At 39.4% G+C, this 13663-nt stretch overlaps 1 protein-coding gene across 1 annotated transcript in view; it reads left to right on the top strand.

The window, feature by feature from the left end:
- The first annotated feature begins 242 nt into the window (after positions 1-242).
- Positions 243-13663, top strand: part of ppp2r5eb (protein phosphatase 2, regulatory subunit B', epsilon isoform b) — a 93543-nt gene continuing 80122 nt past the window's right edge. Inside the window, exon 1 of the mRNA XM_048537752.2 lies at positions 243-624. Within this exon, the coding sequence (XP_048393709.1) occupies positions 471-624 (154 nt within the window). The 5' untranslated portion in view covers positions 243-470. The remainder of the gene's footprint in view (positions 625-13663) is intronic.

Below are 13663 nucleotides of genomic sequence, written 5' to 3' on the forward strand. Positions count from 1 at the left end.
CAGAGGAAGGAGCTCTCAGAACACGCGCTGCCGCCGGTCCGGCTGATCCGCGGTTTAATGAAGTGAGCGAAGAGAGGCGGCGTCCCAACCCTTTCACCTTCCACACCCTCACCTCTTCCCGACCTTCCTAAAACCCGACCCCTCTGGATACGGACTGGAGAACAAGGCCGGGCTCCCCTGGGGCAGTGACTCGCTCGGCACCGGGAGGCAGGCCTGGGACTTTGAGGGAGGGAGGGATTGGTGGGAGTTGGGGGTGAGGGGAGTGGGGAAGGCCCTGTTTACCCGGCTTTGTGTGTGTGTGTGTGTGTGTGAGAGACCCGGGGTGGGCTCTCTGCCTCTTGTGTTTGTCTTGTGTCAATTCCACACACATAACCCCCCACCCCTACACCTCCCTCCTCTCCATTCTCCCCGGCTGCTGTTTCCCCCCGCCCCCGAGGTGAGCTGGTGACTCGGCTCGGTCGAGAGGGGACATGTCCTCGCCCACCGTCACGTCGCCGGTGGAGAAAGTAGACGGATTTTCTCGGAAGTCCGTACGCAAGTCCAAGCAGAAGCGCTCGCACAGTTCCTTGCAGTACAGGATCCAGGGCAAAGCCGTCGACTTGACCCCCCTGCCTCTGCTGAAGGGTAAGCAACGGTCAGGCCTGCCTCATTTCAGTGTTTTTTAACCCCTTTTTAAAAAAAAATGGACATTGTTATTAATGTGCCTAACTTTCAACTCGATACACACAGGGCAGTGGATTGAATTGGGAGAAATAACTTTGTTTTAAGTTGCTGGACAGGTTTCCGTAATAGAATGAGGGTGTCTATTTGTGTAAGTTCACTTGTCTATAAAATGCTTAACCTGGGCACTTCAGGAAAACAGACATAAAACTGCGGCTGCTGGAAATCAGAAACAGAAGTTGCTGGAAAAAAACTCAGTAGATCTGGCGCTTCTGAAGTTCCGAAGAAGGACTCGAAATGTTAACCCTGCTTTCTGTCCACAGATGCTACCAGTCCTGAATTTTCCCAGCACCTTATTTTTGTTTCAGGGCACTTAAGTGTCGGCTTGTAGGAGACTTGGAATTTGCATGGATTCTCCCCCCCCCCCCCAACTCTCTTCCCATTCCCTATCTATACTTTAATGGTTAAAATGCTTTGCCTGATTGTTATTTACATGTTTTCTATGTAGCTTGTTGTGGTGAGTTTTAAAGGACATGATTGTTACTCCCCTGCTGTCCATTTGACCCAAAGCCTTTGTGGTTGCCAAGCTGACAGTGACTTCACAGTTCATTCCCTGTTGCTGAAGTAACAAAGGTCTCTAGAGGAGGTGACTTTTATAACTGTTTCTTGTGCGGGTACTGATTTCAAATACATGCTTTAGATATCATTTTAATTTGTTAATAACTTATGAGTTGTGGTAATCTGTAACCTTAACTTACGTCGATCGGGTGAGTTGCTCCGTTACATTCTATGCATCAGTGAACAATAGATAGTCTAATGGTCTTCTAAATTTATTATAGCTAGCTATACTTTATCCTAGAGAACTTTTAGACTGATGGGAGCTATGGTTCTACAGCAAGATTGAATTATTGTAGTTTCTGATTATGATAGAAATGTGCAAATGACAATAAGTAAAGTAAACCAAAGGTACTATTGCATTTTTCTTATGCAGCTGTGCATCAGATGCCACTGGACTAGTAATCCAGAATTATAAATTAATGTTACAAGGATATGGGTTTGAATCCTACAATGGCAGATGGTGAAATTTTTGGATTCAGTAAAAGTCTGGAGTGAAAATTTAGTCTGATAGCAACTTTATTACTAATTTTACTCAATGAATGTGGAGCTGGAAAAGAACAGCAGGTCAGACAATACCCGAGGAGCAGGGAAGGCAACGTTTCAGGCCGAAACCCTTCTTCAGGACTGTCTGACCTGCTGTTCTCTTCTGGCTTCATATTTATTGACTCTAGCTTCCAGCATCTGCAGTTCTTGTTGTCTCCAAGTAACTTGTTTTTACTCAAGTAAAAATACCTATCTGGTTTATTCATGTCCTTTAGAGAAGGAAATTTGCCGTCCTTACCTGATCTGGTCCAAATGTCATTCCAGATTCACAGTAATGTGGCTGACTCTTGCCTCCCCCTCTGAAATGGCCTAGCAAACCACTGTTCATGAATGGGTTAAAAAAAGGTTGGCCAATCCAACAATGTGCATATCTCGTGAATGAGTTTTTAAAACATAACTAATGAATGCTGCACACTTTAAGATTGTGACAAAAATGAGAAACCTTTTGCAAATATGATAATTAAAGTAAATTACTTGCACTGATTGGGCATGTTCTATTCTACAGTTGGCTATATTTTACCTGTAATTGTTGAAATGATGTTTGGAAGTATAGTCTCCCACAAATTGTTATGAAGTATAATGGTATTTTGCAGTTTTAAGTCAAATAATTTGGATACTACTTGGATATATGCGGTAAAACAGACAGGTTTGACTGTCACAGTTTTGAATGGAATTAGTCTTTTTTATGGTTGGAAAGAAAACTATATTTTCATTGTAGGCGGTTTGAACATATTCTTGAATTATATCCTGATCTGATATATAAATGTATATTTCAAAGAAAATGTTTCTGCTTTCTTTTCCCCAGAATCTGCTCTCATCTTTACCAAAGGCTGTACTAGTTTTTGTTGAATACCGGCCATACTTTGGCATTTTATTTAATATGCTATTCTTCTCTGCCTAGTTGTGATTTTTTTTTGCAACCCATTTTATTTGTGGGAGGTGGAGCAAAGGAAGAAGCATTATGAATGCTAAGTCAAATGCTATCTATATGCGCTGTTTCTGCCAGCTGCTACTGGATAATGATCAAGGTTGTGCCAAGTTCTTTTGTTTGCATAATGTTTTCTTTGAGCCCAGCCACTTAAGCCTGATTTCTACCATCTTCAAGTTCACTTATCTCGGTGCAGACTGACATCTGAATTTGAGACCGCTTGGCTCAATATAACTAAAAGCAGATTTTCAAAGTGGCAAAAGATTTTAGCCAAAAAACCCTACAATAAATTTAAAAAGAACACTTATTGTGCCTGTATTATTTGAAACTGGGTGTCCTTCTTGCAGCACACTTGCTAGCATGCGTATCTTTTTAAGCAGAAGTACAATACTGCCTGAGTTTGAAAATCTACAGCCCCTGTCAGATATACCTTTTGAAGTCAGTCCTTAGGAAGCTTTACTTAAACAGAAAACATGCATGTTATCTTTCTCATTCCCACAAGCAGAACATCTTTGTGTCACTGCTGATTTTAGGTATTAATTAGTTATTGGTAGGAGAAGGTGGTAATATTGGAATATTTCAGTTGAATGCCTCAATTGACTGTCAAAGTCATGAGTACAATTTGAGTAATATCTAAATCCTTATTTTGTTACTGCTTTTCTCGAATGTGGAACAACTGCACCGTGGCTTTTCCTAATCAGTTAGATGGACTTTTTAAAATTAGTGTCTAACAGTGTTGCTCCTCTTGAGGATGACATGAAAAGTGTGGTGGTGTAGCCATCCTTTTGTTATAAGTACAGTCATAGTATGTAATTTACACTTCTTTAAGTGTTTTTAAGTAAACTTAGAGCAAGGAACTCTGGATGCTGCAGATTGGAGCCAAGCAATAATGGAAAATACTACAGAAACTCAGCAGGCCTGGCAGCACTTGTGAAGAGAAAGCAGAATTAACTATGTTTTGAGCACAGTGTCTGTGGGATTCTGAAAAAAATCATTGGATTTGAAATGTTAACTCTGTTTTCTCTTTACAAATGCTGCTAGGCCTGCTGAGTTTTCCTGCAAATCTAATAAATTAAATTTCATTTGTAGGTCATTGCTGTCTTCAGCTTTTCAAATGATCTCCCATTTGGTTGTTTGGTTTCCCTGTGTCCTCTTGGTCTTGTTTCTAGCCGTAACGTTTCTTGGCAAAGGGTGTTCTTACAGGAATGTTCTTATTGCTGGGAAATGCTAGTTAGAAGTCAAAAGACTGCAGTACAGATCAATACCAGGAATGAATATCACCAAACATATAATGAAGTACATCAAGACTTAGGATTAGACTAATCATAATCACTGCAGGTTATTTTTAAAAAAGAAAGGTAGAGGAGAGCAGGTTGCAGGAAAGTGATGTAGTGGCAGTTAGATATCGCCTGTAGTATGCATCAATCATATTAGTTATTCCTGATAAATCAGAGATGAAACCTAGAACTTTGGTTTACACACCTGAAGCTCTGAATGGATAAAGGAAACAGGAGAACCACTGTTAAACTTTCCAACTTTTTCTTCCAGAAAGATTCACTTTTTGGTACAGGAACTGTCGTCTTGGCAGAGTGAAACTATTCTAATGCGTTGTAACATCACTGCTGTTGGGAAATGCTTGATAGCTTCTTTGCCTTAGTTAACATGATATTAAGTTGAGGCATTGATTAATCATGGAAGGAATACTTTTTCTGAATCTCTCTGGTATATCAGAGTTCACATTTAAATAATTTAAGTCCTAATACTATACTTGTCTCTTTTGCAGACAGTGGTTTCTGATGTGAGTCTGTTGTCACCAGTTTGTTTTGCATGGGGTAGAACATAGGTTAACATGGGAGTGCCCAATTAATTTGATCATATCTTGACTCCTGCATTGAGTTCTGGCAGCATGCCTCAGGAAAGGTATAATGGTTATGGTGCAGTGCAGATTCATCAGAATAATAATGTTTTGAGTGTTAAATTGAGGACCAGTTGCATAACCTTGGTTTATCTTGCATTTACAGAAGATGTAGTTTGATAATCTCATCTAGTTGTGTAACATACTAAAATTATTTGGGGTAGATGCAGCAAAAATATTTTCTGATGGGGTAATTAAGATCAAGCAGCTACAAATGAAGAATTAGACCCAGCTAATTTAGGAATATATTCAACCTTTAGATTTTGCAACATTTCGAATAGGAGCACGGGTAAACCACATAGCAATGCTTCCCAAACTTTTTCTCTGTTGTGAACCCAGTTTTGGGGCTTAAACTGTTGCAACCTGTCCAAGGTCTGGGAGGAGAAAGAGAACCTGTAATGGAACAATGGGAATAGGTAAGAGTTGGCTATTGCTGCCTTAAGCTTGTGACCCCAAATTATAGTTCACATCCTGTTTGGGGTCCCAGCTGCCACTTTAGGAAATGCTGTCATGTAGACTGGTCCTCTAATAAATATAATCATGGTTGATCATTAACTACACTTTCATGTCCGCTTCCCATATCCTTTGATCCCATGAGAGACACGGTCTGCCTAACTATATATACATTTCACCTTTAAATAACTCACCGATGGGATATCCCATTCTTTGGAGGTAGACAATTCCAAAAATTCATCTGAGTAAAAGAATCCTCCTCACCTCTGCCTAACATGATTTTCTAACAGACTGAGTTTCATATTCTAGATTTCTCCAACCATGGGAGCAATTTCTCTGTCTACACTATTAAGCCCTTTTAGTATGTTTCAATGAGATCACCTCTTTTCTTCTACAATGTGTTTAAGCCCAACTTAGCCACTCATTCAAGGAGTATGTACTGTTTTCCATACGTGTATATCCATATGTGTATTCTGTCTGTTATTCTAGGTATGGCACTATTGAATTGCATTAAGACTTCCTTATTCTTGTACTTCAGGCTCCTTGCAAAAAGATTAATAAGTCATTTGTTTCTGATAGCTTGCTGTAGCTGAATGCTAACTTTGTTCCTTGTCTGAATGCTCCCAAGTCTCTGTTCATCAACATTAGGAAGTGCCTTGCCTTTTCAATATTCAGCTTTTCTGACTATCAAAGTTAAAAAACCTCCATGCTTCCCCACATCACACTCCATCTGCAACTTTGTTGCTCACTCAGTTAACCTATTAGTAACTCTTTGCAGTCTCTTTGTGCCCACTGCACATTTTACAGTTGCACCTAGCGTTGGCCAGTCAACTTAGATACATTACTCAGTCTCTTTGTCTAACTCACTAATATAGATTGGAAATGGCTGAAATTCTAGCACTGATCCTTGCAGTACTCCACTAGTTACAGCTTGCTAATTTGAAAACAGCCATTAGTCATCATCTTCTCTTCCTGTCTGTTACTCCATTCTTTCTGTGCTAATACATTACTCCTATCCTTTCTGTAACTCAGTTCTCTCTGTGCTATTTTAGTAGTGTCAACTGCCCATGAACCTTTTTATCTAACACCTTATTGCATGTGCTGTGGAAATTCATGTATCCTGTATCTGCTTATTCCCTTTTACCTTTATTGGTTATAGCCTCAAAAACATTCTTAAAGCTAGTAAAAAACTGCACTGTTCACTCCAGAAATACTGTGGCTGCTCGGACGAATGGGAGGCATACTAAGTCAGAATGCAACAAGCTTGACACTGAACCTTTGCCTCTACCTTATTGTCATGGGTATTCTAATTGAACAAGTGAGATGGGAAGTGCTGTTGTCAATTATTGTAGTAGAGAAAAAACAATATCCCTGGTGGGAATAATGCAAACATAACTGGAGACCTGGAAGAAAGAAAGGTATTGAAAGACAAGGGTATGAAAGTAAGTCGACCAAGACCTGGCTTTACAGACATCAGTTTGAGCAGAGGCAAGAAGATGAGAAGGAGCGTTTTGAGAAGAAAATCTTTAAGCAAGGAATTAGAGAAAATGAGCAAGCCCAATGTGGGATTAGTGATGGCAGATGAATAATATATGGAAATAGAAACAAAGCAGTAGATTAGTTCACGTTAGAGTAATTGGAAGAAATGCAGTATAGTTTTGTGATAGAAAAGTTTTGCTGAAACAGGAGGGAGGAATCTTGTAAGCATTTGAGAGACCGGGTTCATGAGTAAGTGCAATAATCTTGACGTATGGAGCAGTAACTGGACACTAAGGTGTCAATGCTGAGACAAGTGTGAAGAGAGAGGAAACGTGATGAGGTCAGTGATGGAAATGGGACAGCCAGAAATAACAAGTGGAAGGCTTAAGACCAGATGGAAAGAGAGGATAACGAGCAACTTGTCACTGGCCTAGGGATCCAGAAGCTCAGATTGCATCTGGACATGGGTTCAAATCCCACCAAGGCAGGTGTGGGAATTTGAATTTAATTTTTTTTAATTAAAACTAGTATAAGTAAGGTGCCTAAAGCTACCATCTATTGTCACAAAACCATGTGATTTGCGAGTGACCTCTTAGGTCAAACTGTGCAAGGACAGGTTTCACCATGAAATTCCAGGCCCACAGCTCTTAACCCACCTCTGAAATGGGTTCACTAGCCGCTCAGTTTCATGGTAGTTAGGGTTGGGCTTCAAATATTGGCCCTGCCAGTAGCAGCATCATCCCATGAGACCTTTTTTAAAAAAAAGGAGCAACACTTGTGGCTAATGGGAGAAACAAAGTAAAATGCATCAAGTGATATGGTGTAAAGGTAAGTTGTTGTGCAGATCAGACAGGATGTAATTAATTTCAGTAAATTTGGGGCTTGAATGGCCTCCTGAACTTTGTTTCTTTATTTTTAATCTCTCCAACTCGCGCAGTTAGATACTAAGAGTTTTCAGAACTGATGCGTTTTTGCTTATGGTCTGCCAGATTTCTAGGTAATGGTGAAAGCCGTTTAAACTGATATTAAACATTAAGGTTTTAGAGAAGATTTGAAGCTTGGGTTGTGGATGGTTGGTTGGCTCCCCGAGCTGGTTCATTGTTTTCCCACAAACGTTTCATTACCCTGCTGGGTAATCTCATCAGTGCAGCCTCCGATGAAGCGCCGTTGTGTTTTCCCGCCTGTTTAAAACTCTGGAGTCTGTTGAGCTGGATTATCTCTTTTTTTCCAGTTTTTCTTTGCATTGGAGTGTATATGGGGTTGAGCTCTGTGTTTCTTGATGGCTTTTTTCGTGGAGTACCAGGCTTCTAGGAATTCCCGTGCTTGTCTCTGCTTTGCTTGTCCCAGGATCTTGGTGTTATCCCAGTCGAATTGATGGTTCTCCTTATCCATGTGGATAGAGATGAGTGAGTATTGGTCATGTCTTTTTGTAGCCAGTTGATGTTCATGTTACTTGCTAACTTCCTTCCTATTTGTCTGATGTAGTGTTTGTCACGGTCTCTGCAAGGACTGTTGAATATTACATTGGTCCTGTCCATAGTGGGTAGTGGGTATTTGGTTTGGATGAGCGGTTGTAGGGTTGATTTGGGTTTGTGTGCTACTCTGATGCCTAGTGGTCGTAGGAGTCTTGGTGCTGGTTCAGATGTGTTCCTGATGTAACTTGCTTCTGGCAAGATACTGAAGGGAGGTACCACGTGGAAGATACCACTACAGAAATAAAACTCAGCAGACCGCTGTTCATTCTCAGCCTACACATCAGGCTTAGGTCAGTGCAGCCTCTTCAACAAAACTATTACAGTTGCTCAATGGTGATGACTGTATCATGATTACAGTTACAGTACTACAAATCTGTTCAAATCCTTCAATGGCCAGTTATGAAGTTGAATTTCAATTTACCTGATATTTCCTTGGGCTAGGAAGGAATGAGCGTGTTGTGTGCTATCTTCCTGGTGTTGTTCATGCAATATTACTGGTACTCATTGAAGAAACACACAGAGCTTGACCCATATACGCTCCACTGCGATGGAAAACTGAAGTGAGGTAATCCAGCTCAACAGACTCCAGAGTTTAAGTTACAGGTGGGAAAACACAATGGTGCTTCATTGGAGGCTGCATTGATGTTATTTATCAGGGTAATAAAATATATGCGGAAAGACATTGATTTAAACATTGTTAACTGGATACCCTTTTGATATTTCAGGAAATTTGTTTCTGCGGTACCAAATGAAATCTGTTTGATCTGAGAGGATGCCTGAGTTTTCTTGTTGTCAACTATGCTGATAATGGTTGATGAGGATGCTTTTTCTTTCCTCCTGCAGAAATACTGATAAGTATTTGATTTGCAGTCAGACGTTACTTAATTGACCAAGTGGGTCATTAAACCTGTCTGCCTTCGGATTTGATAATAGCCCTTAAATACAGTAGAAATTTTTGAGATGAAATTTCTCTTAGCTTAAAATTTGCAAGTAGTTCATCTTTCTCATAGGCACAGCAAGTCTTAAATCATCCAACCATGCACCCCTTCACAATGCGACTTTGTACCAGCAAAACAACTCTCTCAGTAAATTCTTGTGTTCCCCATTCCAACACTAGTTGAGTTATCTTCCAGCCACCATGTGCCTGCAAGTAATACCTTTCTCTCAACTCTCGGACTTTCTGCCTTCCGCTTTTCTTCCAAGTACCAAATAACTGTTCGTAGCCAGCAACCTCACTGATGTATAAGGCATGGAGTATCAATAGTCCTGTTTTTTTCGTGCATTCTTCCTAGCTGGAATCAATGGCACTATGCCGTGGGAAGTTGGCGTTATTTTTGCCTCACTTCATTGAGGCCTTGATTTGGATGATACAGGCAAGGTTGATTCTGTTATCCAACTGTACATAGAACATTACAGCGCAGTACTGGCCCCTCAGTCCTCGATGTTGCGCCGACCTGTGAAACCAATCTGACCTACACTATTCCATTATCATCCAAACTGTAGTTATTTATATTATGATTTTTATTTCTCACTGTTCTTTTGACAAGCAAGCAAGGCCAGAAGCAATCGCATTAGGAAGCGGTGTCGTAATTTTGACAAGAAAGGCATCCGGCAGATTCCAGAGTGGTAGCAGAATGCCTTCAAATGTTCATTTACTTCTCCGAAGAACATTTGTGAACCAGTTTGGATTTTACAACAAAATGATTGCTCACATGATCATAGTTTGTCTAGCCCAAGGAAATATCAGGTACATTGAAATTCAACTTCATAACTGGCCATTGAAGGATTTGAACAGATTTGTAGTACTGTAACTGTAATCATGATACAGTCATCACCATTGAGCAACTGTAATAGTTTTGTTGAAGAGGCTGCACTGACCTAAGCCTGATGTGTAGGCTGAGAATGAACAGCGGTCTGCTGAGTTTTATTTCTGTAGTGGTATCTTCCACGTGGTACCTCCCTTCAGTATCTTGACTGGAGTTTGATACCTATAACTGTTTCAGCTCTAGCCTGCGGAATGCTTAATTCAGTTGTGACGATCACCATGTATTAGATTGCTGATTTTGTATAGTGGTATAGGCTGATACCATAAAGAAGTTTACTACAAATCAATAGCAGATTAACGAAAGTGAGGGAATCAAAAATTCAACCACAGCCACCTTTGATTTTGATCTAACCTGCTTCGTTTCAATGTTGGGTAGTGTTATTGATTTGCAAGTAATTTTAATCTTGATTAGTTTTCAGATCTAAAACAAAAAACAACTTGGATAAAAATGGACTGTCAAGCATTTTACTAGTATCAGTACAGTAGTAGTGGGGTAATGCCAAGGCTATATTATTTTGGGGTCAATGCATTCAGTGATTGAGTTTAATTTCTCAATGTTAAATATATTTTAACTATGGTTTCAAATGTCGTACCCCAATTTAATGCTTAAAATACCTTGACAGTTGTTAGTCAGGTATTTGGTATATTCTTGAATGTGTTTCTATGCATTGACCACATTTGATGTAATTAAACATTTCTAACATGTAGAAACACACTACAGGGCTCCTAGTTTTTAAGTGTCACAATTTAATTGTTTACTTTGAATATTAAATACAATGGGGGCAGAAATTTAATTCAAATGTTTTTAGGGTGCTTAATGTTTGAAAGATTTAGCATGGTGACTCAGTGGTTAGCACTGCTGCCTCACAGCGCGAGGGACCCAGGTTCAATTCCAGCCTTGGGCGAGTTTGCACATACTCTCTGTGTCTGCGTGGGTTTCCTTTGGGTGCTCCAGTTTCCTCCCACGGTCCAAAGATGTGCAGGGTAGGTGCATTGGGCTTGCTAAATTGCCCATTGTGCCCAAGGGTGTTTAGGTGGGTTAGACAAGGAAAAGGTAGAGGTAGGGGAATTGGTCAGGGTGGGATGCTCTTTAGAGGGCCGGCGTGGACTTGTGGGTTGAATGACCTGTTTCCACACTGTGTAGGGATTCTGTGAAATAAAATAATGCTTGCCTCATCAGAACATGTTTGCTGAATCTATTTGTGCACTATTCAGTCCAAATATTGTGGAAATGTTCATCAACCATCTGCTGAAGGTTAGATTTGTTGTGTTTTTTTAATAATACTAGCATCAGGTCTATTCTATTCGCAAAATAGCTTTTTAGCTTCCATTATAGAGCATTAATGATGCTGCTGTAGGTGAAATGCTGTTATGAAATTCATAACATTTGTTTGCAGGCGTTTTGTAACACTCACATTCTGCATCAATTTTTTGTTTTGAAATATTTACAAAAGATAGGCTTTGGTCCCTTTCCAATCTCTCTACAGTTTAAAATTATGCTAACTGACTGGGCAAGACATCATACTCTATGAAAGGGTGAGGTGGTTGACCTAATACTACTTGTGTTCCGGTAGATTTATTTCAGTAGGAATCTCAAGTGGAATGGAAAGATGACTAACTATCTAACCCACCCTTTTCTCATTTTTGTTTGTTGCACAACATAAAACAATTCGATTCTTTGGCCGAACTGATTTTTGCCAGTGTTTATATTTCACAAGAACCTCTTTTGAATGTCTTCCCACTTTACTTGCCCCCTCATGAATATGTGAAGTCTTTTCTTAAGCTCTTTCTTGCTGCATGCTTTAGCAACTCCATGTTATGAGTGCCATTCTCATCACTGCTTATTTCTCTTTGATCTGTTGATTGTATTTATGCTCCCTTCCTTCATTCTCGACTTGCTTACCAGTAAAAACAGTTTCCCACGTTCGTTCAAACAAATTCTATTATCTGGGGAAAGACCTCCTTAGAATTTTCCAGAGAAGTATCCTGCTCAATTGATCCAGATGTTAACATCCCTATAGCTGTCTTCAGTACACTCAAATACTGTTCATTAATGTTCAGTTCATAATGTTGAGGTGTATCCTGCATGCGTGTGACTTAATCTAGGTTCCTTCTGCATGAATTTAACAATAAACCCTTCTTTGGATTTCTGTCCTATTCCCTAGAAATAAACTTAATTAATTCTTTGTTCACTGGCACACAAATGTATTTAGCTTTGTAGGAGTTAATGTTCATTCTAAAACTGCATCAGGCTGGTTAACAGTCACTTATTTGCTTGGATTTGTCACAGTTGGTGTTACCAACGTGTGTGTGTGTGTGTGTTTGTTTTGTGACTGGACTCGAGCAATACGGTTGAAACTTGGGTGGGAAAACTGGCATTCTATCATCTGATCATGTCAATAAGAATAGAGTCCAAATCCCATCTAAGGCAAGGCACAGCAGAAGGGCTCAACATATGATTCTACAATTTAGAGCAATGATCTGAAATGGAAACTCTTTACACCTGTCCATTATGCTGGAAAATAGTTTTGACTGTTTGCAGTGCTGCTGATGTGTCCATTTAATAGGTCTAATAAGTTTCCTTTGCTGTTATGATCCTATTCATTTGAAAGCATATTTTAAAAATTATTTTGTCTTTAGATTTTCATCTGGCCTGTCTCTCTGTCTCCTGCAATTTTTCAGCTGATCAGTAAGAGTTGTGTACTGCTGCAGATGGTTTGAGATTTGTGCATATGTTTTCTTCTGATAACATGGGTGGGATCAGAGAACGAATGGAAATTCCCTACAGCATGTTGCATTCTGGCTCAGTGTAGTATTATGCAACTTAAAGCTTTGTGTAAAAATGTAGTCAGTGGAGAAATTGTTACTACTAACCCCTGAGAGTATTGGCTTGTGAGTCAGCTATTTCCTAATTGAGTGTGTTGAATTGTTGGCTTTCGCTTGCAATTTAAATTCCTTACCCAGAATTCCTATTAATCTATTTTAATATGTGCTGAGGAATTTGAAAATTTGTATCTGAACTGAATTATAGAACTTAAATGCAGAAGCCCACTTCATGAACATGAATTGTGAGCAGGATTAGGCTGTTTGCCCCTCGGGCCTGTTCTGCCATTCAATAGGACTATGGCTGAATGAAACAGTGCAAACTCCAGAAGTACCCTGGAGAAAACATTTGTGTCCCAGAAAATTTGCAAGGTTATATTTTTTTGTTTGTACTTAGATTTGTATTGTTTACTATTTATAGTTAATGACTGTGTGGCATACTCCTCTATTACATGTACTTAATGTACTATATTACTATTGCAATTAAAAGTGTTAATTATTGTGAATGTCCATTATCATTTAAAATAAACATTTGAAGTTATGTTCTCTTTTAAAGTATGTGGACAATGTTAAAGATTGATTTCAGTTTGTGGTGCTTGTATCTTCAAATATCTTAGCTTAAATGATATTTAATTTAATGCACAGATTGGAAATTAAAGCAAATTTTATGTAGTCATCATTGTACACATGGATAAATTATTGTACGAATCCTCTGAGCAGGTAAATTGGCCTTTCTACTACATGGATGTTTTACAATGAATTAGTTTGTGTACATCTCTCCTTGCCTCCACTTATTTGCCTTTTGATAGTCAAAAGTGGTAATGTGACATTGCATCCTGCTCTCAGGATATTCAGCTTTGAGTACAACAATGAGCCAAATCTTGTACTTGCCCATTGTCTACATAAAGAGTTTTCCATTCATGTTATTAGATATTATTCAATAA

This window comes from Stegostoma tigrinum, chromosome 10 (genome assembly GCF_030684315.1).
Source record: "Stegostoma tigrinum isolate sSteTig4 chromosome 10, sSteTig4.hap1, whole genome shotgun sequence".
NCBI classification, from domain to species: Eukaryota; Metazoa; Chordata; class Chondrichthyes; order Orectolobiformes; family Stegostomatidae; genus Stegostoma; species Stegostoma tigrinum.